The sequence below is a fragment of the Cynara cardunculus genome, assembly GCF_001531365.2.
Source record: "Cynara cardunculus var. scolymus isolate 2C chromosome LG 2, CcrdV1, whole genome shotgun sequence".
NCBI classification, from domain to species: domain Eukaryota; kingdom Viridiplantae; phylum Streptophyta; class Magnoliopsida; order Asterales; family Asteraceae; genus Cynara; species Cynara cardunculus.
Genome location: NC_037529.1, coordinates 61,029,687 through 61,053,953, shown reverse-complemented (window position 1 = coordinate 61,053,953; position 24,267 = coordinate 61,029,687). Strand labels below are relative to the sequence as shown.

The window sequence follows — 24,267 nt, the reverse complement described above, 5'->3', positions numbered from 1 at the left end:
AGAAACACAAAAATACATCGAAAGGAAAAAGGGATTATCATCAAATCACTGAGAGAGAGGATCAACAACCACCTTCACAACCATCTTCGTCCACTGACCACCATCGTTCATTGCTACCACTACTACCACTGTTGGCTATCTCCACCTTCTCTTCTAGTACAACCTCCTCCACCACCTCCACAACCATCATCGTCCACTGACCATCACCGTCGATTGCCAGCACCACTACCACCATTGGCCACCTCCACATTCTCTTCTACTACAACCTCCTCCACCACCTCCCCAACCATCGTCGTCCACCGACCAGCACCGTTCATCACCACCACTATGGGCTACCTCACCTCCATCATGGGCTACCATTACCACTACCACCATCGGCCACCACTATTGACTACCTCTACCACTATCTACCATATTCATGTCCTCCATAACCACAATCATCCATCTCCACCACCCCTAGTATCGCTGGCTACCACAACCTCCACCAAAACCACCATCATTGTCAACCGCCACCACCACCATTCTCCACCATATTCACGTCCTCCACAACCATTATCGTCCACCAATTAACAATGCTTCTACCTCCACAACCATTGTTTTTGCAACAATCTTTATCGTGCCTCTACCAATTGATAAAGATCTTTTAAATTGAATAAAACATAATTTCTCCTTTGTATGAATCATGTTTTATCAAAATACCATCAATTATATAAAAAATTTCGTTCAAATTTGGTACAATTTTATATTTATGTATATGAAAATTGTGTAAAAATGTTTATAAAATTAGGTTATTTACTTTATTTGTGTTAGTTTTAACTATTATATCATATATAAAATCATAAAATAACTTTTGAGACAACTTATCTAGTTCTGTCATGTCCAGTCCTAGTCATACCAAACACCAGACAGACACTTGTTCTATCCAGTCCTGTCCAGTCCTACCATCTTGTTTTGTCCAGTTCTGTCATGTCCAATCATGTATGCGTACCAAACGATGGAGAAACAAGCAACAACCAAATAGAATCAAAGAAAAAGGGAAATAAGAGGAATTAAGATATTAGTTTACCTCTTATTTATTCTTTACCTCTTATTTATTCTGACTCTATTAAGTGATAAGAGGCTCTAGAAAAAAAAAACAGTCTGAACTACGAAAATGTTTAAACGAATAAGATATAAGTGGTAACTAAGAGTTAAAGATGAAAAAACAAACAAGGCCTAAGCCTAAATCTGGACTTTGGACAGATTTTTAAACTTAGAACCAGACTTAGACTTTGTGAACTCAGACTTAGACTTAGGAAACAGAGTTTGATACTTAGAGTCAGAGTTTGATATTTTGAACTAGATTTTGCCTTAGTACAATTAGACTTTGGTCCTTGTCTGATTTGGTTGTAACTACTTTTCAAGCTTATCCATTAGTGGTTATAAATGTCCGTAATCTCTCATATAAATATGTACACAAGAATCTGGGTGTATAAGAAGAACTTGATCTCATAGACTTTGAGATCTAGGGAGTCTCTCTTTAATTATCCCAATACGAAATTTGTGTTACCTGATGCTTTAAGGGACAAATTATTGTCTTTGAAGAGTATGTTCTACACGGTCCAACGAGATTATCTAGTGTTGGTCCCAGCCGGTCTACAAAAGTTTATAGGTAACAATTTGTAGAAAGGGGGATGAATACAAACACAGTAACTTTCACTTTTAAAAATTATATATTGATAATATAAAAATCAAAACAAATTTTACAAATTGTTTGCGGAAGAGATAAGATACAAAACCTATCTAAACAATCTAAGATACACACAAAATTACAAATAACAATAAGGAAAGACTTGCTACAAGAAATAAGGTAAGAAGAAATGTGTTCTTCACTTGTTAAAGTGGGTCTTTCTCTTAGACAGAGAGTAGAGAGAGAAGTAACTTCTTGGGTAAGTTTTTAGTAAGGAAGAAGATAATTGAGGAGAGAACTACTCAGTTATTTATACACATTGCATTAAATGCAATTCAAAAGGTACATAGCATGTGGCAAGTTTTTAGAGGAAAGTTTGTCCTTTGTTACAGTATACAGTCCTTTTGGTTGTACATGAACAATCCTCTTTCATAAAGTAGGTAAGCACGTTTGGAGTCAAAGAAGTAGCTCCGTACTGTACTATACTTAGAAAGGTATGAGTTTGACCTTTGTATGCAGAAGGACAAGACAAAAACTATTTTTCTCGACAAGATTCATTTGATCGTTGAACATTGGAATGACGCTGAAGGTCTCATCAGGTCCATTTCTGACATTTTTTGGTCCCTGGGCAATTTGTAAATTTTGGGCTCTCTATATGTACAATCTTTAAAAAAAACAAACTTTCATACAATAATACTAATAATTAATACAAAACAACTTTATTGAGTATTTTGGATACAAAATCATCAATAATAGCATCTAATTCATGCAAAACAACTTCTTCGAGCATTTTTGGATGCAAAATCATCAATAATAGCATCTAAATCAATATTATCAAGCATGTCTTTTTCAATGCACAAATTACCAATCCATTCAATCTTTCTTGTGACATTGATGACCTCAAGTACGTCTTCAATAACTTCAATTTTGAAAAACTCATTTCCACAGATGCTACGGTCACAAGTACTGTCAACATAATTCGATAAGCAACGGAAACATTAGGGTAACAATATACAACTTTGACAAACTCAAGAATTTCAACTGACGTCATTGATTTATATGGCAAAGTCACCTGCAACACCTTTAATTCAGAATAAAGATCATTTACATCCACACCCGCCACAGTAATATGATAAAAGATATCACCAAAATGAACACAAGATCTCATCAATTCATTTTCATCCAATGACTTTAGTTTATCAGAATCGAATAGGAATCCAAAAATACTTTCTAATTTCTTTAATTGTTCAAATATATTATTCAATGAAGAAATTGTCATGTCCACAATGGTTAAAAAATAATTAATTCTAAAAGTCTCCTCTTCTGATGCTTGCATTTCTTCTTCACTATTATTTTCATCAAATTGTTTTTTCCTAATAATACGACGTTTAATTAAAAATGTAGGATCTATATTCATTTCACATGTTATTGTTTTAGCAGTATCCATACTTGATGCAAACCCTTCATTCCTATACTTTTCAAAATACTTCACTACACCTTCAAATTGTTCCATGGTAGCATTAATGCACATAGATTTTAATTGCAACTTTTTACTAACCATGTTTATTGCAAATAAAACATCATACCAAATAACCATACCAAGTAAAAACTCAAAATTTTCAATTGCACTTACCAAACTTTCTGCTTCACTTTTCGTCTTGGCATTATCACATGATTTGCATAATTCAAGTAAAGTCGATCTTATTTGAGTAGCTTGAAATCTAATTGCCTTGACACTTTTTATTCTACTTTCCCAACATGTGTTGCACAAAGATTTTATAGTTAAGTTTGACACATTATCAAGTAACACCTTCCACCTTTTTGTAGAACTAGCAAATAATGTGTACATGCGTTGAACAATTCCAAAAAATGAACCAGCTTTAACACAAGAATGAGCCATATCACTAAGGGGGCGTTTGGTTCGCAGAATGGTTTATGAAAAAATGAAATCTGTCAAAGGAATTGGAATCTGGAAGGAATTGGAATGGAATGATATTAGATTTGACCAAGTGTTTGCTTAGCAAGAATGAAATTTAATCTGTGTAATGAACTGGAATCTGTCTGTTTGGTTTGCAACAAAATTGAATTGGAATGATGAAAAAAGACAAAAATATCCTTTCTTTGATAAGCCTACGTCTACGTGTTGTTGCTAAACTAAGTCGGGCCATTTCCTGTTCCAAGAAACAAAAGTTATTAACCATCCCCTTTTGTATTGTATAACTTACTATGTAATATGAAATAAAAACAGTAGCAAATAGTTCAAAACAGTAGCATTATATATACAAAATAGTAGCAAAAGTTTTGTTAGAAGCATATACACAAAACAGTAGCAAAATAGTAGCATTAAACAATAACAAAATAGTAGCAAAATAGACAGTTAAAAAAACAGTTCAAACCCTTAAAACAGTTTTAAAAAACAGTAGCATTGTATACATATATGCTATGAAATATGAAATAAAAAACGGTAGCAAACAATTCAAAACAGTAGCATTATATATACAAAGCAGTAGCAAAAGTTTTGTTAGAAGTATGTACACAAAACAGTAGCAAAACAGTAGCAATAAACAATAACAAAACAGTAGCAAAACAGACCACTATATATACAAAACAGTTAAAAAACAGTTTTAAAAAAACAGTTCAAACCCCTAGAACAGTTTTAGAAAAATAGTAGCATTGTATACATATATGCTATGAAATATGAAATAAAAACAGTAGCAAACATAGAAACACGGAGGTTATTGGGTTTGTCAGCGAATGTTGGATTTAACGATGTTTTTGCTGATGAAGTAGGTAGAGGTCAGGATATATTAATGTTGAATCGGAAGGAGAAGATGTTGCTTATGTAGATGAGTTGTTAAGCAAATATAAATGATGATGAATCAAGCTTTCCATTTCTAGTCAAGCCGAAAGAAGAACCTGAACCAGTCTTTGCAGAACCACCAAGTGCTCCTAGTACATATTCTATAGCTCACACTGCAAATGTTCCATCTTCAAGAAGGTATGTGCCTACCGTTGAGAAGCTAGAAACTCCAGGGTAGGACAGAGCTTGAATAAGAGAACATTATCTTGAAGACATGTACACCCGAATTTTTGTTCGTTCTTTGAAAGCTCTAAGTGCTGATAAAGTTTTGGGTATTCGAAAAGAATCCACTGAATATCGCAAAGAGTATAAGTACTTCCTGAAAACCAACAAAACACAAAATTGTCTCGATAAAGAAGGTGGAAGCTAAAAGACTTGTAAGAGTTTGGTATCCAGTCTTCTGCGTCACAAGGAAGATGGTAGAGAATGGTACTTTAGTGAAGCTGATTTTCCAAATCTGTACTTGGAAGACTTAGAGTATATGTATCATGATTTTTGAAACCAAACTATCATATTATAAGGAATCGGTTAGGGATTAGAAGCCATCAAAAGATTTCTCAAGTGTCAGAGAAAATTGTCTTATGTTATAAATATTCAGATGGGATATGAAAGTAATTAGAAACATGTCAATCTGAAGAAGTCGAATCAAGATTTAGAAGACGTTGATGGTCATTGTACATGATTCTTGAAGATCTGGAGTTAGGTGTTACCTATGAAAACTCTGAGGGTGCCAAAAGGTTTCTTAGGTTCAGTAAACTTAAAAGGTACAGTGATGGAACAATCAAGATTATTAGGAAGCAGCTCAAGTTAAAGAAAGTTCAAGATGACAAGGCGTCAAGGTCTAACAAGATGAATTTGAGATAAAGGTTCTTACTACTTAAAGCTCTGGAGTTATGTTATGAGAATATTGAGTACATGAATGCTATTAGAAGATTTGAGACACATCTGAGATTTAGACGTTCAAGATTTTCTATTTCTAGAACTTGAATCTAAAGGGGGAGAATGTTGGGTTCAACGCTTTGTGCTTTAAAGTTGTGTTCAAACTTTGTAATTTCCCTTTGTTTTTTCCTTAGTATAAATAGTTTAGTTGTCTTTAGTTTTAGACTAGCATTTCATTTGAAGCATTGTAATCTTTAAAGCTCAATACAAGTCTTTGAAGAACTTTCTCTCTCTACTAATTTCATAAACTATCATTGTTGATCTTGATTGAGTTCTTAACAATTATGTTTGATTGATTAATTTCTGGAACATCACTTAATGATTTAATTCATTTATATGAATTATCTGTTGCAATTGAAGCATGTAATGGTTTTCGTGTTTGCAATCTTTGGCCCATTCATCTTCTCGAAACCAAATACAAAACCCTAATCTTTATCCTGGTAAAAAGTTGGTCCATTCAAACCTATCTATTAAAATTTGCTCAAAATAAAGATCCTATTTCAAAGATTTCAACTTTTAGGGGAACAAAGATGAACCACTCTTCAGGATTGTAACGGAAGGAGTAAGGAAATTTTAGAGAAAAATAAAGGTAATTGTTGCAATTAACTATTAGACTGTATATATTATTATTATTGTTGTATATTTCTTCCATATTTACTCTCATGTTTTTTAGGATAGTTTGTTGTTATCCTTGTATATATTTGATGGATTATTGCTAATGAAGGGAGATTCTTTTGCCAATCTTTATGGTATCTGAGCCCTTTATTCTCTCGGGCACTCTCTCTCTCATCAGCCACGGCTGATTCATCTTCTCCGATCATTTTTTTTCTGGCGACCTTCTTCACCCTTTTTCAATGGCGAAGGAAGATCTGATCCCTCAGAAGACCGAATCTCTCCATCCGGCTTACACGGTTACGAAAATCCAGAACAAAGTTTGAGTTTTGGATGGTGTCAAGGTTACGTATTCTTCGTGGGTCAAGCTATTTCGCATWCATGCTAGTGCATACAAGGTGTTGGCTCATATTGATGGTACTCGACCACCTGCTAATATCGATGATGCCTATAACCAATGGGCAGAAATCGATGCTATTGTGTTACAATGGATCTATGGATCCCTTTCCGATGACCTGCTGATTCGAGTTCTTGAACTAGACTCGACTGCTTTTGAAGCCTGGGAGAAGATTAAGAACATATTTGTCTGCAATAAAGGATCCCGAGCCGCTGCCCTAGAACATGAATTTGTGTTTTTCTTGGCTACCCTGCCAACTATCGGGGTTTTCATTGTCTTGATCCCACAACCGGAAAAATTCATCTATCACGTCATGTCACGTTTGACGAAACCGTCTTTCCATTTGCCACTCCTACCTCTAACACCTCCCATGACTACCGGTTCTTATCTTCTGACACCAACCTTCCTTCAACTATCCACCACTTCCAACCATCCTCACCCTCGCCACCACCACCCCCTTCTACATCGCCTACACCCTCAACCTCGTCTACGCCACCGTCACCCCTTCCCCCCTTCTCACACTGACCCCACTCACTCGCCATTTTCTGATTCCACTTCTACTCACTCGACGCCATCACCATCTCCTACACCTCCATCACTGCCACTTCCCGTTCTTCCTCACCCCATGACGACTCGGTCTCGTCTTGGCACCCTCAAACCCACACAACGTCTAAATCTTCACACCTCTACTATTTCTCCGCTTCCTAAAAACCCCCACCTAGCCCTTCTCGACCCTAACTGGAAACATGCTATGAAGGATGAATATAAAGCTTTATGTGACAATGACACATGGGAATTGGTCCCGAAACCACCTGATGCCCATATCATTAGGTGCTTGTGGCTTTATCGCCACAAATTCCACTTGGATGGCATTTTAGCTCGATACAAAGCTAGACTTGTGGTTAATGGTAAATCTCAGCAGGTTGGCATTGATTGTGATGAAACGTTCAGCCTAGTTGTTAAACATACTACCATCCATACCGTGCTCATATTTGTTGTTTCCCGTTCGTGGTCAATTCATCAACTTGATGTTAAAAATGCGTTTCTTCACGGCAACTTGGCGGAAACTGTTTATATGCATCAACCTTCCGGTTTTATTGATCGACATCACCCTGAGTTTGTGTGCAGGTTAAGAAAATCATTGTATGGTCTTAAGCAGGCCCCACGAGCTTGCTACCATCGCTTTGCTACCTTTATTACATCTACGGGTTTCAAGAGTGCTGCATCCGATACATCGCTTTTTGTCTATCGCAAGGGGAACAACATTGCTTACTTATTGTTATATGTCGATGACATTATTCTCACGGCCTCTAACGATACCTTTCTCCACTCAGTCTTCAACACTCTTTCAAAGGAATTTGCAATGACTGACTTGGGTAGATTACATCATTTTCTTGGTATTCAGGTGACTCATACAGATCGTGGTATTTTTTTTTCCCAACCGCAATATGTGAATTCTATTCTTGAGCGGGCTAACATGACAGGCTGTAAATCTATCGCCACACCAGTTGATACCACGTCCAAGCTCAGTGCCAGTGCCAGGGAGCCATTGAAAGATGGTACTCTTTACCGTAGTCTCGCCGGTGCTCTTCAATATCTCACCTTCACACGATCGGATATCACATATGACGTGCAACAAGTTTGTCTATTCATGCATGCACCCAGAGAACCCCACTTTAACTTCCTAAAACGGATACTCCGGTACATTAAAGGGACTTCGGATCATGGCCTGCACATTCTTAAGTCCCTCAACCTTCGAATCACGGCGTATTCTGACGCTGACTGGGGGGATGTCCTGATTCTCGTAGATCAACCTCGAGGTATTGTGTCTTTCTGGGGGACAATCTCGTCTCCTGGTCCTCTAATCGACAACCAACTATCTCACGTTCAAGTGTCGAGGCGTAATACAAGGGTGTTGCTAACGCCACAGCTGAAACTAGTTGGCTCARAAATTTGCTTCTCGAGCTCCATGTACCGGTCACCAAAGCCATGCTCGTATACTGTGATAATATTTTCGTTGTGTATCTGTCTGATAACCCGGTGAAAAACCAGCGAACTAAACATGTTGAGATAGATATCCATTTTGTTCGAGAGCTCGTCAAAATCGGTTGAATTCGAGTGATTCATGCGCCCAATGAACATCAATATGCCGATATCTTTACTAAGGGTCTTCCACGACAACTGTTTCAGCGCTTCTGCTCCGATTTATGCATCCGCTCTCCTCCTGCTTCAACTGCCGGGGAGTATTAGACCGTATATATTATTATTATTTTTGTATATTTCTTCCATATTTACTCTCATGTATTTTAGGGTAGTTTGTTGTTATCTTTGTATATATTTGATGGATTATTGCTAATGAAGGGAGATTCTTTTGTCAATCTTTATTAACATCACAACCATCTATTTCCTTATTCAATTCAGCGATCAATTTCCTGGCATCCCCTCAATGTCTAGAAGTATTGGACATTTCACGAGTCTAATGTGGCTTTCAAGACTGACAAACATATGTGATTCTCTTGTCCTACAAGAAAACCTCCATGTTGCCTCTGAAGAGGAAGAGGGTGTTTGAGATTGTTTATAAAAACAACTTATTGACTTATTCCGATGTGTCATCGGTAATAAGGACTTTTAAACGTTTGGATAAACAACTTATATCGGTGTCAAATCGGTAATAAGCAGTTAATAAAAAAGTTAAACCATTTTGACTTATAATAAGTTAATGAATGCTTTTGTAAAAAAACATAAGTTATTTCAAATAAGCAATCCCAAACACCCTGTAAGACGAGTTCCATTGATTTTTTTCTAAAAACTTTCAGTGACAAACACAACTTGTATTTCCTAAAAACATAAAACTAAAATATTTTATTTATTTGAAAGTAGAGAAGGAAAAAAATAAGATGGCGGCGGCTGTGGCCAGCAGGCACTCCAAATAAATGGATTCCACGTGAGCTATTGAAAACCACAAATCTTCTACCCGTGGGTCCCAGTATCCGACGTGGCACCTGCAAGTTGCAAAGCTGGACCAATGAGACGACGGAAACAGATCACACATCGTCGTCTGTCTCTCCTGTCCACGAATCGCTACATACACTCTCTCTCCTCCAGGCCACGTGTCATGCTTATCTTAATCTTTCCTGTTTTAGAAATTTTTGTTAATTTCATTTTTTCCAATTCATCTCTCTCTTTGGCTTCAGGTATACACGCCATTTGTCTCTCTGTTATCAAGAATTAGGGTCTCCTATCTTGAGTTTTATGGTGTGTTTAATTTCCATTTCCGTCGAGTGTTCCGATGGTTCTAATTCTAGTTTTGTTTAATTTCGTTTGTGGTTGAAAGTTAATGCTGTGAAACGTAGACAATGATTTTCGATTGTTTACAGCGGTACATTCTGTTTAGTTAGCAACTCATTTTTATTGTTTGAACCTTTCTCTATAATCTATTGTCCTTTGTTTAACCTAATTGTTTTGGGGTAAAGATCTGTATAGTTGAACTCATTTTCTAAGTATGGTTGTTTTAATGTGATAGATTGGGGCTAATTGGTGTTTTGTTGATATGTTGGACTTGATAAAGGGGGAAACTTTGTTTATTCTTATTCTTGTTTGTGAAGTATGGGATTGGAACAGAGCAATCTGCCTCATGTATTATTGGTGCTGAATAACAAAAGTTGAAGGAATGCTAGAATTCTGAGGGTTCCCTTTTGGTTGATTTTCCTAAAGAGCTTGTTAAATTGATTCTAATACTTTAGTTTATTGCTTTATGGATGTTGGAGCCTCATATTTGGACCATTTATCCTTGGAACATCCAGCTTTTCTCATGGGCTCTTTTGGAGAGTGATGTAAAGGAGGTTTGACTTATTCTCAAATTGGGGATGATTCGATGAAGTGCTAGTAAGAGGATAAGACATGTGATTAGTTAGTGGCAAAATTTCTTGTAAATTATATAAAGGCATAAATTTGTTTATTTAATTATTTATCTTTTGGGTTTACATAAGATTCCAATCAACAAGTGCACAAGTTCTCTTAGTTAGAGTGAGAATCTAAAGGAGTGAATAACATGACATCATCATGTAACCAACCTTGTGTTACAAGAAGGTTCCACTAAAACTGAAGGAGAAATTCTATAAGGTAGCCATCTTACCGGTTATATTGTATGGGTCGGAATGTTGGGCTACAAGGAAGGCCATTGATAGGAAGTTGGAAGTTGCAGAAATGAGTATCATAGGTGGACATATGGTCGGACTAGGTTAGACAAAATTCCAAACGAGGTTTTCTGGGAGGAGTTGGGAGTTGCCTCAATAACGGATAAATTGAGAGGGGAGATTGCTTTGGGTTGGGTACGTTCATAGGAGACCGATATCGGCACCAGTGAGGAGAGTAGAAAGAGTGACGGTCAAGAGGGGTGAGGAGGACGTGGCATGAGCACTTGAGGTTGGACATGGCGGTTTTAGACATTTCCAAGGACAATGATCTCTTATAGGAATATTCGGAGATGGAGGACTAGGGTAGCAGACTAGATTTGCCGATTTGTAGCTAGCGTAGTTGGGTAGAAGGGAGTTGGACATTTTTTTGGGGGGTTTGGGGGAGTAGAGGATCGGTAGTTTAAGCTAGAGATGTTTTCTTTGAATTCTAAGCTAGAGATGTTTTCTTTGAATTCTAAGCTAGAGATGTTTTCAATGTACCTTTTCGTATTTTTTCATTGTACCTACTTGTTACTTTTTCATACTTACTTTGATTCTTGATTCGTTCACCATATGTCAGTCTTTATTCCTTCTACTTGTTTGCTCACAACCGTGGAGAAGTCAGGGCCTTCATGGAAAAAGCCACTCTACCCTTTTGAGGTAAAGGTCAAGTCTACCTACATCTCACTCCAACCCTACTTTCGAGTTGGATTTAGTTTGGTTTGGTTTTAGGTTATTTGTTTGGTTTTGTCAAAACTTCATTTTCTAGTTTGGTAGTTGCTTACAAATACCTGACTGAACCATGGAAAAGGAATAGCATCAGTAAGGAACTGGCTTGGTTGGAGCAAGGACATTAGCTTTTTGAACATCATCACTCATACAACCAAGAAAGTTTTGATGTGGTGTAATGCTTGATTCTAGAGATATTAAAGGACAAGCCAAGTAAAGTTTGAGTATTGAGATTTGAGAAATGCATGTATCTGCTGCTTCTTGCCAAAGCATGAGGAGGAGGAGGAGACATGATAGCTGTTTGTAAACTATATGAGAGTACTTTGAAGCTACACATGGTCAAAGTTACCGTATAACGATGAAAGCATAGGATGCAACACCTATTTCCATGCATATGCACCAGAAAGGATTGCAATCTGGTCCAAGTTGCAGATATTTTAGGAGCTATTTTTCTTAAATGTAGTTATTATGTAAGAGAGGTCATTTACACCCATTACAAGCTTATAATGTCAAACTATAATGAGTTTGGTCTTGCAAAAGCCATGGTTCAAGTTTTCTTCTCTGAATTTTTTGACATGTATATCTTGTAAGTGCAATTCAAACTCTGTTCAGCTTGTATCTCTTGCATAGGAACATATCTTCATGTGATTTTCTGTGGGGCTGAGGTTTAGACAGGGATTTTTGGATCTTTATTGGTGGTCCCTTAATCTATTTGCTTACGTTTGTAGCTGTGTTGGTAGCTTAACATTACAAAACTGAAGTGCCCATTACAGAAATATTTCTCATTATCAACACAGAAAAGTGGCCAAAATAGCTTTATAACCCTTAAGCATACTGAACTAGGCAACTCCCTTTTCCTACAATTTTGCGAAAAGATATAATCAATATCTGATATTGAAGATTATTTCTTTTCAGATAACTTTGTTCAACACTCTTGTAAGTTCCTTTAGCAATGGGAAGGTGGTGGCTGCTGTCCTGAGGTTCTCTGGTTTTTCTTTCACAAATTTGTTACAAAGTATTGATTTTATTCTCTTGTTTTTTGGGGTAATGATGTAATGTGGCCTGCTTTTGGGTGCTATGCTCTGTGTGTGTGTTGGGGGGGGGGGGGGGGGATGTAGTTTTTCTCCTTGTATTTTTACTTTTTCATCTATGCACCTTTCTGTGTACTTTTTTCTATTTTCATCGATCTTGCCTTCTTTTAAAAAATTGTTAGAAAGTAACTTATAATATGTGTTAACTGCATTTATTACAGCTAAATTCTGTAACTGGTGTTACGGCTTGAAGATATTATCTGGGACGACTTAGATCAAGGTGATGATGATATAGTACCCTACTAATCATCATCCCAGGAAGTTCATGTGAGCGATATAGCTGTAAGAAAGAGACTCCAATGCATTAAATATGAAAAGGAACATGCTGCAAAAGGATCTATGGTCTCATACACCTCATGATGTATTTTCTGCTTTATATGATGGTCAAACAGGAAAAGACATGTCTAGTTTGGCATTTGACGATACAAGAATATCAAGTTATTGCTTCAAAAGTAGCAATATCACGTCCAACAGTGAAGTTTGCAAGGATGATCTCACCCTGAATGGAAGCTTGTCTATAGCTGATAGTAATTCCTATGCTTACCAGCTAAATCACATTCCCCCAACCGATGATCTTAACTTTTTCAACAGTTGCGCGGATAAAGAATCAAGTGATCTTTTATATAATGACTGGCCTGATGTAGGGAACTTTGAAGAAGTGGGCAGGATGTTAAGGTAATTATCACTTCAAATGTCAAAGAATTTTGTTTTCTGGTATTTGCCGTTCTTGTTACAAAAACAAAAATTCAAATATACATTTCGTGCAGAAGCTGCAGTTCATCATTTGGACTAGGTGTTACAGGCAACAACGACGAAATGGACTGGTTTACACAGGAAGATTCAACTGTGGGATGTGAAGAAGTACTGAAAATGGATTTTAAGTTTCCATGTTCCGAGACAAGTGCTTTAATAAATATATCACAGGATCATGGAACTCCAGAATCAGATGATAAGAGGTTCGGATACAAATTTGAAAACAAAGATGAGATTCAACTCAAAGATCAGGTTGGTCCAGTTATGGTTAAGACACCAGGCTTGATAAACATTTATTCAGAATAACTGAATCTTTTGTTCTATCTTTCTTGGCAGGGAGTCAAGTCCAAAGGTGTACTTCAGTTAACAAATGGAAGGGGAGCCCACTTCAAAAAGGATAACAGAATGGTATTGTCCAAAGGAGCATAATGTTGCTAACTAATATTTGTTTGTTTTCAATTTCCAGTATAGTATCTTTCATCATTCTGCTCTTTTCATCTTTTTGTTGACTGAGTCTGACTTGTAAATAATATACAAACAAACCATAGTTGAAGAATCACGCCTGTTATATTCTAGGAAAAGATTCCATTGCTAGCCCTATTTACATTATGAGATCATTTTGCTAATGTAGAAGTCAAATACATTCTAGCTCAATGCTTTCTTGTTTATATTCTATATACTTAAAATTCTTGTACATTATTTCTGACTAGATAATTGTGATTATGACCAACAGATTAATTTGCAGAAGAAGCAGCCAAAGTACCATCATACTGAAGGAAAGAAAGAAGGCCAATGCTTAGGACATGATGGTTCGTCTTGTTACGTCTGTGACTTGAAAAACAACAACGTTCCAATTTCTTCTGTTGATGAGTCTTATCGAGTTTTCGCCACCGTAGGTTACCAGCATCAAGAGAGAAACTTAGAGCTTAAGTCTTCAGGATACATGCAGAACAATACTTATCTACATCCAAGTTATGGTCATATTACCAATCAAACTACAGCTTGTCCAGTGCCGACTGGTATGAAATCTGAATGTAATGGTCTTACATCTCCTTCCCAAAAGGAATCTTCCTATGTGTCGAACCAGGTTCATTCAATGGAGACTTCTGGTGATCCTTCACTGCAGGAGACTATTGTTAAAGTTGATGACGGAAGAAATTTACATCAGCTGCAACGATATCAGACCTCATTTACTGGTAGTCCAAGACAAATGGGTATGATGCTGCAGTCTTCAAAATGTGATTTGATTTCAGCCCAAAAGCAAGTCTACATGTCTGCAACGGAACTCAAAAATCGAAGTGATCTAGAAGGATTTCGGCATGGAGCTTCAGCAGAAATAGGTTTGTTAAATGTACCAGAGAGCTCTTCCCTTAGTTCTGGGTCGGATGATATTTCACTAGAAGCTACTATTTTGCTCCAGCTTCAACAGGTTATGGAACATGTATGATGACTTTGCTTTTCTTCAACTAGATATAGTTTTAAGGAATCGTCACATTGCTATAATATAGGTAGGCATGGCATCCATCATTGCATCCCCATGCTACTTTACCTGGACCCTTGCTGTAACATAGAATAAGCAACCTGGTCATTATATCACTATCATTTACATTTCAGAAGTCTTGAACATCCTTATTAAGTTAAGCACTGAAAACAGAGGAATAGGTGTGTCATTTGTGCATCTGGTGCGTGGCTTTGACATTTTCAGAAAGAAAAAAACTGAACTTGGATATGGCACCAAGATAAGCTGTATGTTAAATAAAAGAAGTAACTCAAGAAAGAAACTTCATCAAAGTATTTAAAGTGTAAGCCATATTGTATGAACACATAAATGCTAAGTCTACAACTATGGAAAAAACATCAGCTGAAAAACCCGAAGACAGGAAAACTTCGAAATACCCACAGATGAGAAAAGCTGAAAATTAGGAAACTAAAAATACTGAAACAGCAAAGTATATAGCGGAGAGAAGTAGAAAACAAACCCATGTTTTTGGACTGAATCTGATGCTGTTGAGAAGTATATATATACATGTAAGATTTAAGAACTGGTGTTTTGTTTTCTTTTTGACCTGTGATTTTTGGAATTTTTGGAATTGATAAATCACTTAAGTTAAGCCCTTTAAGGGAACCTACTAAGCTGAGCCTGTTATCCACATCCAAACCATGTGAGCTTTACCTGTGTTGAGTTGAAACCTCACTCGGTTCAGCTAAGACACCCTAATTCTCCAATAAGTGGGTGTTAAAATGTGGTTCTTGTCGTGCCACACATAGGCCATACTTCATGCAATTTACACCCTGTGTGGAAACAGCAACCTTAAGGCAATGGAGTATGTTTAAATCCTAAACCTGCATACTCATCCCCTGTGCATATGTGTGGTGGCTAACATTACGTTTAGCACAATGCAAGAACTTCATTGATATATATAATGTTTTCAAGCTAGCAAAGCATTACCTTAACATGTCTACATCATTGTGACACTAAACTTGCATCTTGGTGCACTCTACATGTGATCTGCTGCCTTAACACTTTTTTCTTTCATCAGCCGATCTGGGACTCTTAACATTTCTTCTTCTTGTGTTTTAATGACATACTTAAAAGATTCTTATGTAAGGCTAGAGAGGAGTTTTAAGACAGAGAAAGGAGCTTTGTGCCTGATAATATTCCTTTCAATGCTTAGATATGTCTTGGGGAGGTCGATGTAGTTTATCTTACTGTATTGTCTAATCATATCAATATGTTCAATGACTTGAGTAAGAGCAGTATGGATTTGATTAACAACAATTAAGTAGATATCTGAATTCATATCGATTATAAGATGTCAACCATGTAAGCCCTACACTGAAGCTATAAGCAGGCATTGAGCATACATTAAAGAAGGAGACTATTGTGTTTGTAGATCAGTTTGGTTTAATGCCATGAAGAAGAAAAATGAACAATATATTCCTGAGTAAACAACCCATGAGAAGATATCCGGGGGAGCAAAGGATAGGTAGTACACTATTATTTGCGGGAGGAATGTTGAGCTTGGAAATAGAAGTGTGAAAGAGAAAAATATGTAGTACAAGTCTGTTCCTTAATTAACTGCTTATCAATTATTTTCTCCCACCTTGTGCAAGTTTTGTGGTTCACAATAATATGATTTGGACATTGCAAGTATGGTTGAGTGGCATAGGGTGGCCTTTGGTCCACTAGCAGTAACACCAAAGTGACCTGGAGATATATTCAACCCTTAATAAAGCCGGTGATGTACATGTGAGCTTATGCTTAGAAGATCACAAGTAACATGATAGAATTCTGAGAGTTGGATATGAAGTTCTTGAGAGGAAGTAAGTCTTACAAAGTATGCTCATTTGATCAAGGTTATTTAAGATCGAGTAAAACTTGTGTATGAGTAGGTTAGACTAGTCTCTCCGATAAGATCAAACCAAGGGTTAGCCATGTTTCTCTTTGCTTTAATTTTGGATAAGTTTGAAGATATACAAGAGAAAAGAACCATGGTTTATGGTTTATGCTTTTGGTCAATTATAGGTCCACGATTACACTTGCATATGTATTGATGTAAAGCTAGATTCAGGAAACTTAGGTTTTGAATTGATACAAACTAAAATAGAGTGCATGAAGTCCATCTTTACCTATGTTGATAGTAAGTTGGAGATGTGGTAAGCAACTCTAGACAGGATGTGTCTGGGAGGATATGTTTTTTCACAAGATGTTACAAAAGGACAGGATTATTGATGAAGAAAATGAGGCCAATGTGGTTAGAGTGTTGGGTGAATTTACTGGAAGGCGGTTAGCCCTATGTTTTATTGGCAGAAAGATCTGAAAAGTGTACATGAAGTGCAAGCGTTGAGATCAATGTATAGGAGTGGAATTGAGGATGTTCTAATGACGGTTAGGTAGACATCAATTTTTGAGGGAAGAAAAGAACATTATCCAAGAGGAGCAGAGAGATTTGGATGCGCTTACAAGAGTGGGATACTTATACCAAGAGGAGAGTTGGTGGATAATTTAAGAGAAGTAGTCAGGAGGGATTCAAACGACCAGATTATACCAAATGACATGGTGTTAGATAGGAGAAAGTCGATAGATGATATTCTTGTCTTACAGATTCATACTAAGCATTTCATCTCTTCTAATTTTTAACGGGCTTCATACCACAACCGTGGAGGTCAGGCATGTTTCGGGGTTGAACTTTGGGGGCATGGAATCACTTTCTGGATGGATATCTTGTTTACATTTGAATCTGGTACCATTTCTAGAACCAATCTTTGATGACAAGCAGATTTTTATGTTTCAAAATGCAGATATTCTGTGTTTGGGAGAAACATGATTTCTAACTTTTTGCCAGAATCACTTTTCAAGAATTACTACATGAAATCAAAGAAACCCCAATGGTTAGTAAAACAATCTTTATATAGTGTGAAGCAATGTAAGAGCATCGTACTATAGTTATAGAATATTGTAATGGTTGGCTCTAACCGAGCCCTACAGGTAGTTATCTCTGAAACCCACGAATGGAAGCAAATATGTAAAGTATTAGTCTCCTTCAATAGTATATTATACAACAGCTAGTCATAGATGTTAATAGGGAAAATTAGTTATAAACAGTGACTAGTTTTTCTCCTGTAATGTTAGGAAAACTCTTATGAACTTCAGTTACATGAAGTATCTTAAAAATATATATACATTTTGCTTTAGTTAACTGTATCTGATGGGTAGTTCAAGTCACACACAAGTTTAAGGTGCTGAATGGGGTCAGGAAAGATGTTTTGGAGACGATGACTGTTAATATTCTTTCTTATGTTCACTGGTTATAGCGTTAAATTTCTAGAATTGCATGGTTTGAAGCTGTGTGCTTTTCAGTTGGATTTGAAGACGAAGTCATGCATAAAGGATAGTCTGTACCGTTTGGCTAGAAGTGCTGAACAACGGCATAACCGTGCAGGTTTAAGTAGTAGCACTGCAGATTATGCAGATATTGGCCGGCCTGTAGTGACTGCAGGAACTAGCAAGTATGATTGCTTATTTCCTTTCTCGAACTACTCTCATTTGTTACTAACTCGATAGCAAGTGACCAACCTCGCTTTATTTGTTTATAGAAATACAAGTTATGGGCCTCCAAAGCGAAAAAAACCATTATGTGAAAACTTGTTATGATCACATAATTTTCTCTCTCAAGTCTCCATTAATTACAACCATGCTCTCAAAGATTTAACTCACACCTTTCAAAGATTTAACCAACCCCTTTCTATGGTCTAAAACAAGTGAACAAAGAAGTAAGGAAAAAATATTCTGGTACTCATTGCAAGCCTGCAAAACTGAGTCTTTTTTTCCTTATTTCATGAATGGTTATATTTCAGGTGCACGGGATTTTTGGATATCGAAAGTAATACAAATCCTATAGATCGGTCATTAGCGCATTTATTGTTTCATAGGCCTTCAGACTCATCCACCTTGCCTGCTTCTTCACCTCTGAAGCCAAGCCCAAAGGTGAGCTCTAACCATTTCTTCTATTTTTTCCATCAATTAACAAACTAAACTCTCCCAATATATCCCACCTGCAATGAGTAGAGTGATTGTTCTTTTTTCTTCAATTAGATTCTGTAATTTTAGAAATTACACATCTGATCTAAATTCTCTTGTATGCCATGAACAGATGCATGGGTTTATCACAAGTCCGCCGGCGGTAAATGTTAAACTAGATTGTCATGAGGAAGCAGCAAATACATGCAACTGATTGCAAGATTGTCGATGACTGAAAAAACTCCCGAGAGTAAACCTGCAAGGTAAATATCTAAAAACAACATTTGATAGTGTTTGTAGTTTAAAATGACCAAGAACACCTAACATACCAAAGGGAGGTATTGTAGTCTTTGGCCTCCTTGGAGGTCAGGGGTTCAAACCTCACCAAACGTGAGGAGGGTGTGTGAGTTTATTTGTTGCATTTTGCCGTATATAAATATTTTATACTTCAAAAAGAAAAACACCTAACATGGATTCATAAGGCTCGTCACACATTAAGTTTATACTGGTTTCTTAAGTATATAAATATTTATATAAGGCAAAACTCATACACACTCCCCGGATTTAGTGAGGCTTGAACCCTTTACCACTAACAAGAAGTTTTTACTTCGCGGTGCATATCATTCATCATGACAGCAAGATCCATACATATATACGTGCGTACATGCATATATACATACATACACATGCATACATATATATATATATATATATATATAAATACGGCAAAAATCAGTTTTATCTTCATGGTAATCACCTAATGACCTGACTTATTTATCTACTCCACAGGCCTTCCCTTTGATTCTTATCTGTGTTTTCGAATTAGATACTTATTTGTGAAGAGATATATGCAGGCCAGCCGTCTTATATGGACATTGGAACATCTACGAGCAACTTTATATAGACATGGACAACCAATGATAAACCTTCATGGAGTCAAATAAGGAGTTTGCAGCGTCCCACCCCAGACCTTACTTTCGAGTGGAATATACTGCGTTCGTTTGGTTTGATCTGATGTTCGTTGTAAGTGTAAATGAATAGGATAAAATTCATTGTAAACCTTTGTAATGTTAACAATTTCCTTGTATAAAGTGGAATGAGATGAACTCAAAGCTATATATATATATATATATATATATATATATATATATATAATCAGAGGTTAAATGAAGACCACAAAGGTCTCTCAGAGGAGGTTCACTAATCAGCTCACACTCCGTGTAACATAAAATACATCATTCTCAAGAATTGATCAAACTGCTTGAGTCGAGTGGGGTAGAGGTGTGGGCACACACAATCTATCCCCTGTCGTGAATAATCACAGCCAGTTTTTGGGTAATTAGGATCGGTCTATACGCTCTCTATTGGTCGGTAAATGTCCAGACCTTTATGGTCTAATCTTATGAGAACACCACGATAGTAAAGCCATCGTGAAAGCATCTCGACCTCGATTCCCCAATGGACGAGTGTACTAAACAAAACATGAAATCATAAAACAGATCAGGATGTAATGAATGCGTCCTCACCATAAAAATCAATATTCCATTATTGTATTGACATTATAGAGTTCTTTTAAAGGATTAGTTATATGCAACAATTTCATAACCATATATGAAACAGTTTCATCAAAAAAAGTATTATATGAAACAATTTCACAAGATTAAATAATTTCATGAAAAAATTTCATAAGATTAAACAATGAAATCGACGGATAATGGTGGTTTGCACGGTTTGTACAAATTAGGTGGTTTGCATTTGATCGCTCCTCTATATAGATATATATAATATTACATATATTCCACATGCTATGTATAGTTGATAATAATTCTCTTATCGAGTCTAACACACACACCCATGTATGGAATGCATATATACAAACACATAATTCGATGTCAATGTTATTATTGGATTTTAATAACTATTAAAAAAGTCTTGTTTGGTTTTAACGGGTCTTAGTTGAGCCCAATATACACCACATGCTCATATGCAATATATGTCTTCTCATAAACACGTATTGGGCTTTAATGGTTCTTAGTGAGTTTTAAATGGATCTATTGGGCTTTAATGGTTCTTATTGAGTTTTTAATAGATCTATTGGAATTTATTTGATTGTATTAAGCTTTAATGGTTCTTATTGAGTTTTTACTGGATCTATTGTATTTTACTGGATCCATTGGATTTATATGGTTGTATTGTGTTGTTATGGATCTATTGGGCTTTATTTGATCGTGTTGGGCTTCAATTGATCTATTGGGCTTCAATGGATCTATTAAGCTTTAATGAATGTTAGTTGGGCTTCAATAGATCTATTGAACTTTAATGAATGTTAGTTGGGCTTTAACGGTTCTATTGGACTTCAATGGATATATTGGGCTTTAATTGATCTATTAGGCTTTAACTGGTCGTATTAGGCTTTAATGGATGCTAGTTGGGCTTTAACGGTTCTATTGGGCTTTAATGGATCTATTGGGATCTAATGGATATATTGGACTTTATTTGATCGTGTTGGGCTTCGATGGATCTATTAGGCTTTATGAATGTTAGTTGGGCTTTAATGGATCTATTGGGATCTAATGGATATATTGGACTTTATTTGATCGTGTTGGGCTTCAATGGATCTATTAGGCTTTATGAATGTTAGTTGGGCTTTAACGGTTCTATTGGGCTTCAATAGATCTATTAGGCTTTATGAATGTTAGTTGGGCTTTAACAGTTCTATTGGGATTTAATAGATCTATTGGACTTTAATGGATATATTGGGCTTCAATAGATCTATTGGGCTTTAACGGTTCTATTAGGCTTTAATGGTTCTTATTGAATTTTTACTGGATCTATTGGGTTTTATTTGGTCGTATTGGGCTTTAATGGTTCTTATTGAATTTTTACTGGATCTATTAGGTTTTATTTGGTCGTATTGGGTTGTTATAGATCTATTGGGCTTTAATGCTTCTCACTGAGTTTTTATTGGATCTATCGGGCTTTATTTAGTCGTATTGGGTTGTTATGGATCTATTGGGCTTTATTTAATCGTATTGGGCTTCAATGAATCTATTGGGCTTTAATAGATGTTAGTTGGACTTTAATGATAATAGTAATAATAAAAATAATTTATACTATATTATAAAGCATTTGATTCAAATTCTTAAGAACAACATTTTAAACATTATGTACTATTAATTAAAGCCAAATTACTTAATTTTCAAATTTACAAGTTCTTTATTACTTTGGTACAAATTATTAAAGCACACCATCTCTCTATCTATATCTCACGATGGATCCTTATCCCCAATCCATAAATTCAATTCCATTGTAATCCTAACACAAACCCTGCTTCGTGCGCCTGCCTTTCTCCCTTTGAAATGTCTCCTCATATTTAAATCATCTCACTCTGTTGATCTAAGCATCCTGAAATGTCTCCTACTATTCAAATGTCCCCTCACTCTCTCACTCTCATCCCTTGATCAAAAGTCTTGGGTAAAAACAGTACTTGAGGCAATTATTGTGGTTAAATATTTCACGAAAAAATGTGGTTCGAGTAGATTGTAGTAAGCGAAGAAAGACAAAAACAGATGGAGATGGTCAAAGAATGGGGTTCCAAGACTATTTTTTGGATTCTTTTTCTTGATAACACCCTCTTCTCCTCTTCTCCAATTATAATCTATCCATTTGTTTCTTTGTATGTGAATTCGGTGTGGATTTGATGGGTCATGAATGCATTTCCAGAGTTATTTGTGTATATCTAGACTTGCTTCGAAATTTTCATTCTTGCAGATGTCGATTTTAGTCTATTGGATTCAAAAATTAAGCCTTGTGCCTTGTGCCATTCTTTAAAGTAGACATAGGTGATTTCTGAAATCCAAGTTTTCTTGTATTTCCTAGATGTAGTTATTGTTAAGAAAAATCATATGATCTCTCATGCCTTAGTGACTGTGGTAGAGCTTCGGTTAGACCACCCATAACAAGCGGTTATGGAGTTTTAGATGCTCACCAATGCAAGAAAGGTAATTTATTTGCCTATAGACTTAAAGCTTGAGGTTAGCAAGGTTTGTATGCTGCTATATCTAACCATGTAATTACAGTCATATTTTTCTCCTCATCATAATTTTCTTTTTTATCATCAGATATGTTCCATATTTGGTTATATCATATAGATTTTTCTTTTAAAGTACATAAAAGATCTCCATGAGCAAGTTAAAGCACGTATGTCACTATGTGCAATACGTTTGATGATTCTTTCGTGCCCTTTGTAAGTATTGCTCTCTTTGCTGGATAAAGCCATTAATGTTCTTATCGAGCAAGGCCTATCCCTTTTCGTAACTGTATATTTTATATGCTTTGAGAAATCATATTGAAAAATGAAATTCTTTATCGTGACCTCTTATGGTTGACAGGTGATTCTCTCTCGATATGTAAAAGACATACTCTTTTTATTGTTATGAATTATAATACGCTTCCATATTTTGCTTTTGAAGTTAACCAATTTTTGTTTTCTTACTAAAAAGTAGAAAACTTTGTTGTATGATCATTCTACATTCTTTCTCTTATGCTTAGAAAATTGTCATTTATCTTATCAGATCATTTCAGCTCGTGCGCTCCCAGTATATTATCGCCTCTCCCAAGGTGACTACTGATTTCCCAAATCTCAAGTTTTGATCCTCTCTCATTGTTGTCTCGAATTCTCTATCATCGCTCGATTTCTCCATCTTGGTCTTCTCTGCTCATGTCTTGAACTCTCTTTGCTCCATTGCCTCAAATTCTAGGATTTGGACTCATTTTATTTGTTTTCTTTACGTTTTGAGTAATATTGTGCTAGTTTGCCTTTAATTTACCAAGATCATGAGGTGTTATGATGGTGTTTGTGATTTTGTACGTCTTTAAAGAATTTAAACTTAGAATTCTGTATTGTAATTGCCGAAAAAACGAGGATCTTAATTCCTCCTATCGAGTTCCTAAAGTTTTTTTGTTATGGACGGTCTACAAGGCGAGTCGTAGCACTGTGAGGATGTTTATTTTATTGCAACTTATGCTCTAATTTCTAAATAAAGTAGAGTTACATTCAAATTGTAGGATTGAGTTCAATCTTCAAGTTGTTTGTTTCTATGTTTGGATGGTGATTAAACTTTTGTCAAGATCCCACCTTTCTATCACGGACTCTAAAGTATCTTAATTGTGGTAAAATTTTGGATTAAGTTATACAAAAAGATCTTATAATCTTTAATTTGACAGTTGGGTTCACGTGAGACCAAGGGTTTTTCGTGAGACCCGTAAGACCAGTTTATGTTCATTGATCAACTTTATAAGCTAATTATCTAATGGTCTAAAGTTGCACGATGACAATTTTGTGATTATTGAGAAGTCTCGTGGCGTTTATGAATGTTCAGATTGTCAAATTGTTGATCTAATCCAAGAGTTGAGAATTGGTCTTACGGGTCTCACGAAAAACTCTTGATCTCACGTGATCCCAAGTATATATATATATATATATATATATATATAGAGAGAGAGAGAGAGAGAGAGAGAG

At 36.1% G+C, this 24,267-nt stretch overlaps 1 protein-coding gene across 1 annotated transcript; it reads left to right on the top strand.

The window, feature by feature from the left end:
• Positions 1–12,742: 12,742 nt before the first annotated feature.
• LOC112506244 (protein LNK1-like) lies at positions 12,743–18,960 on the top strand. The gene is made up of 7 exons (XM_025110260.1): positions 12,743–13,147; positions 13,240–13,477; positions 13,562–13,633; positions 13,959–14,666; positions 18,087–18,235; positions 18,584–18,713; positions 18,880–18,960. Exons 1-7 carry the CDS (start codon positions 12,783–12,785, stop codon positions 18,958–18,960), a joined length of 1,743 nt encoding a protein of 580 aa, XP_024966028.1. The 5' UTR covers positions 12,743–12,782.
• The last annotated feature ends 5,307 nt before the right edge of the window (positions 18,961–24,267 follow it).

What these genes read in the sequence shown, in the direction of transcription:
- LOC112506244 (XM_025110260.1), top strand. Translation starts at nt 12,783, where the DNA reads ATGAAAAGGAACATGCTGCAAAAGGATCTATGGTCTCATACACCTCAT. An exon ending in AGATTCAACTCAAAGATCAG is followed by an intron (nt 13,478 to 13,561) that starts GTTGGTCCAGTT and finishes CTTTCTTGGCAG; the next exon opens with GGAGTCAAGTCCAAAGGTGT. An exon ending in GTGACTGCAGGAACTAGCAA is followed by an intron (nt 18,236 to 18,583) that starts GTATGATTGCTT and finishes GTTATATTTCAG; the next exon opens with GTGCACGGGATTTTTGGATA.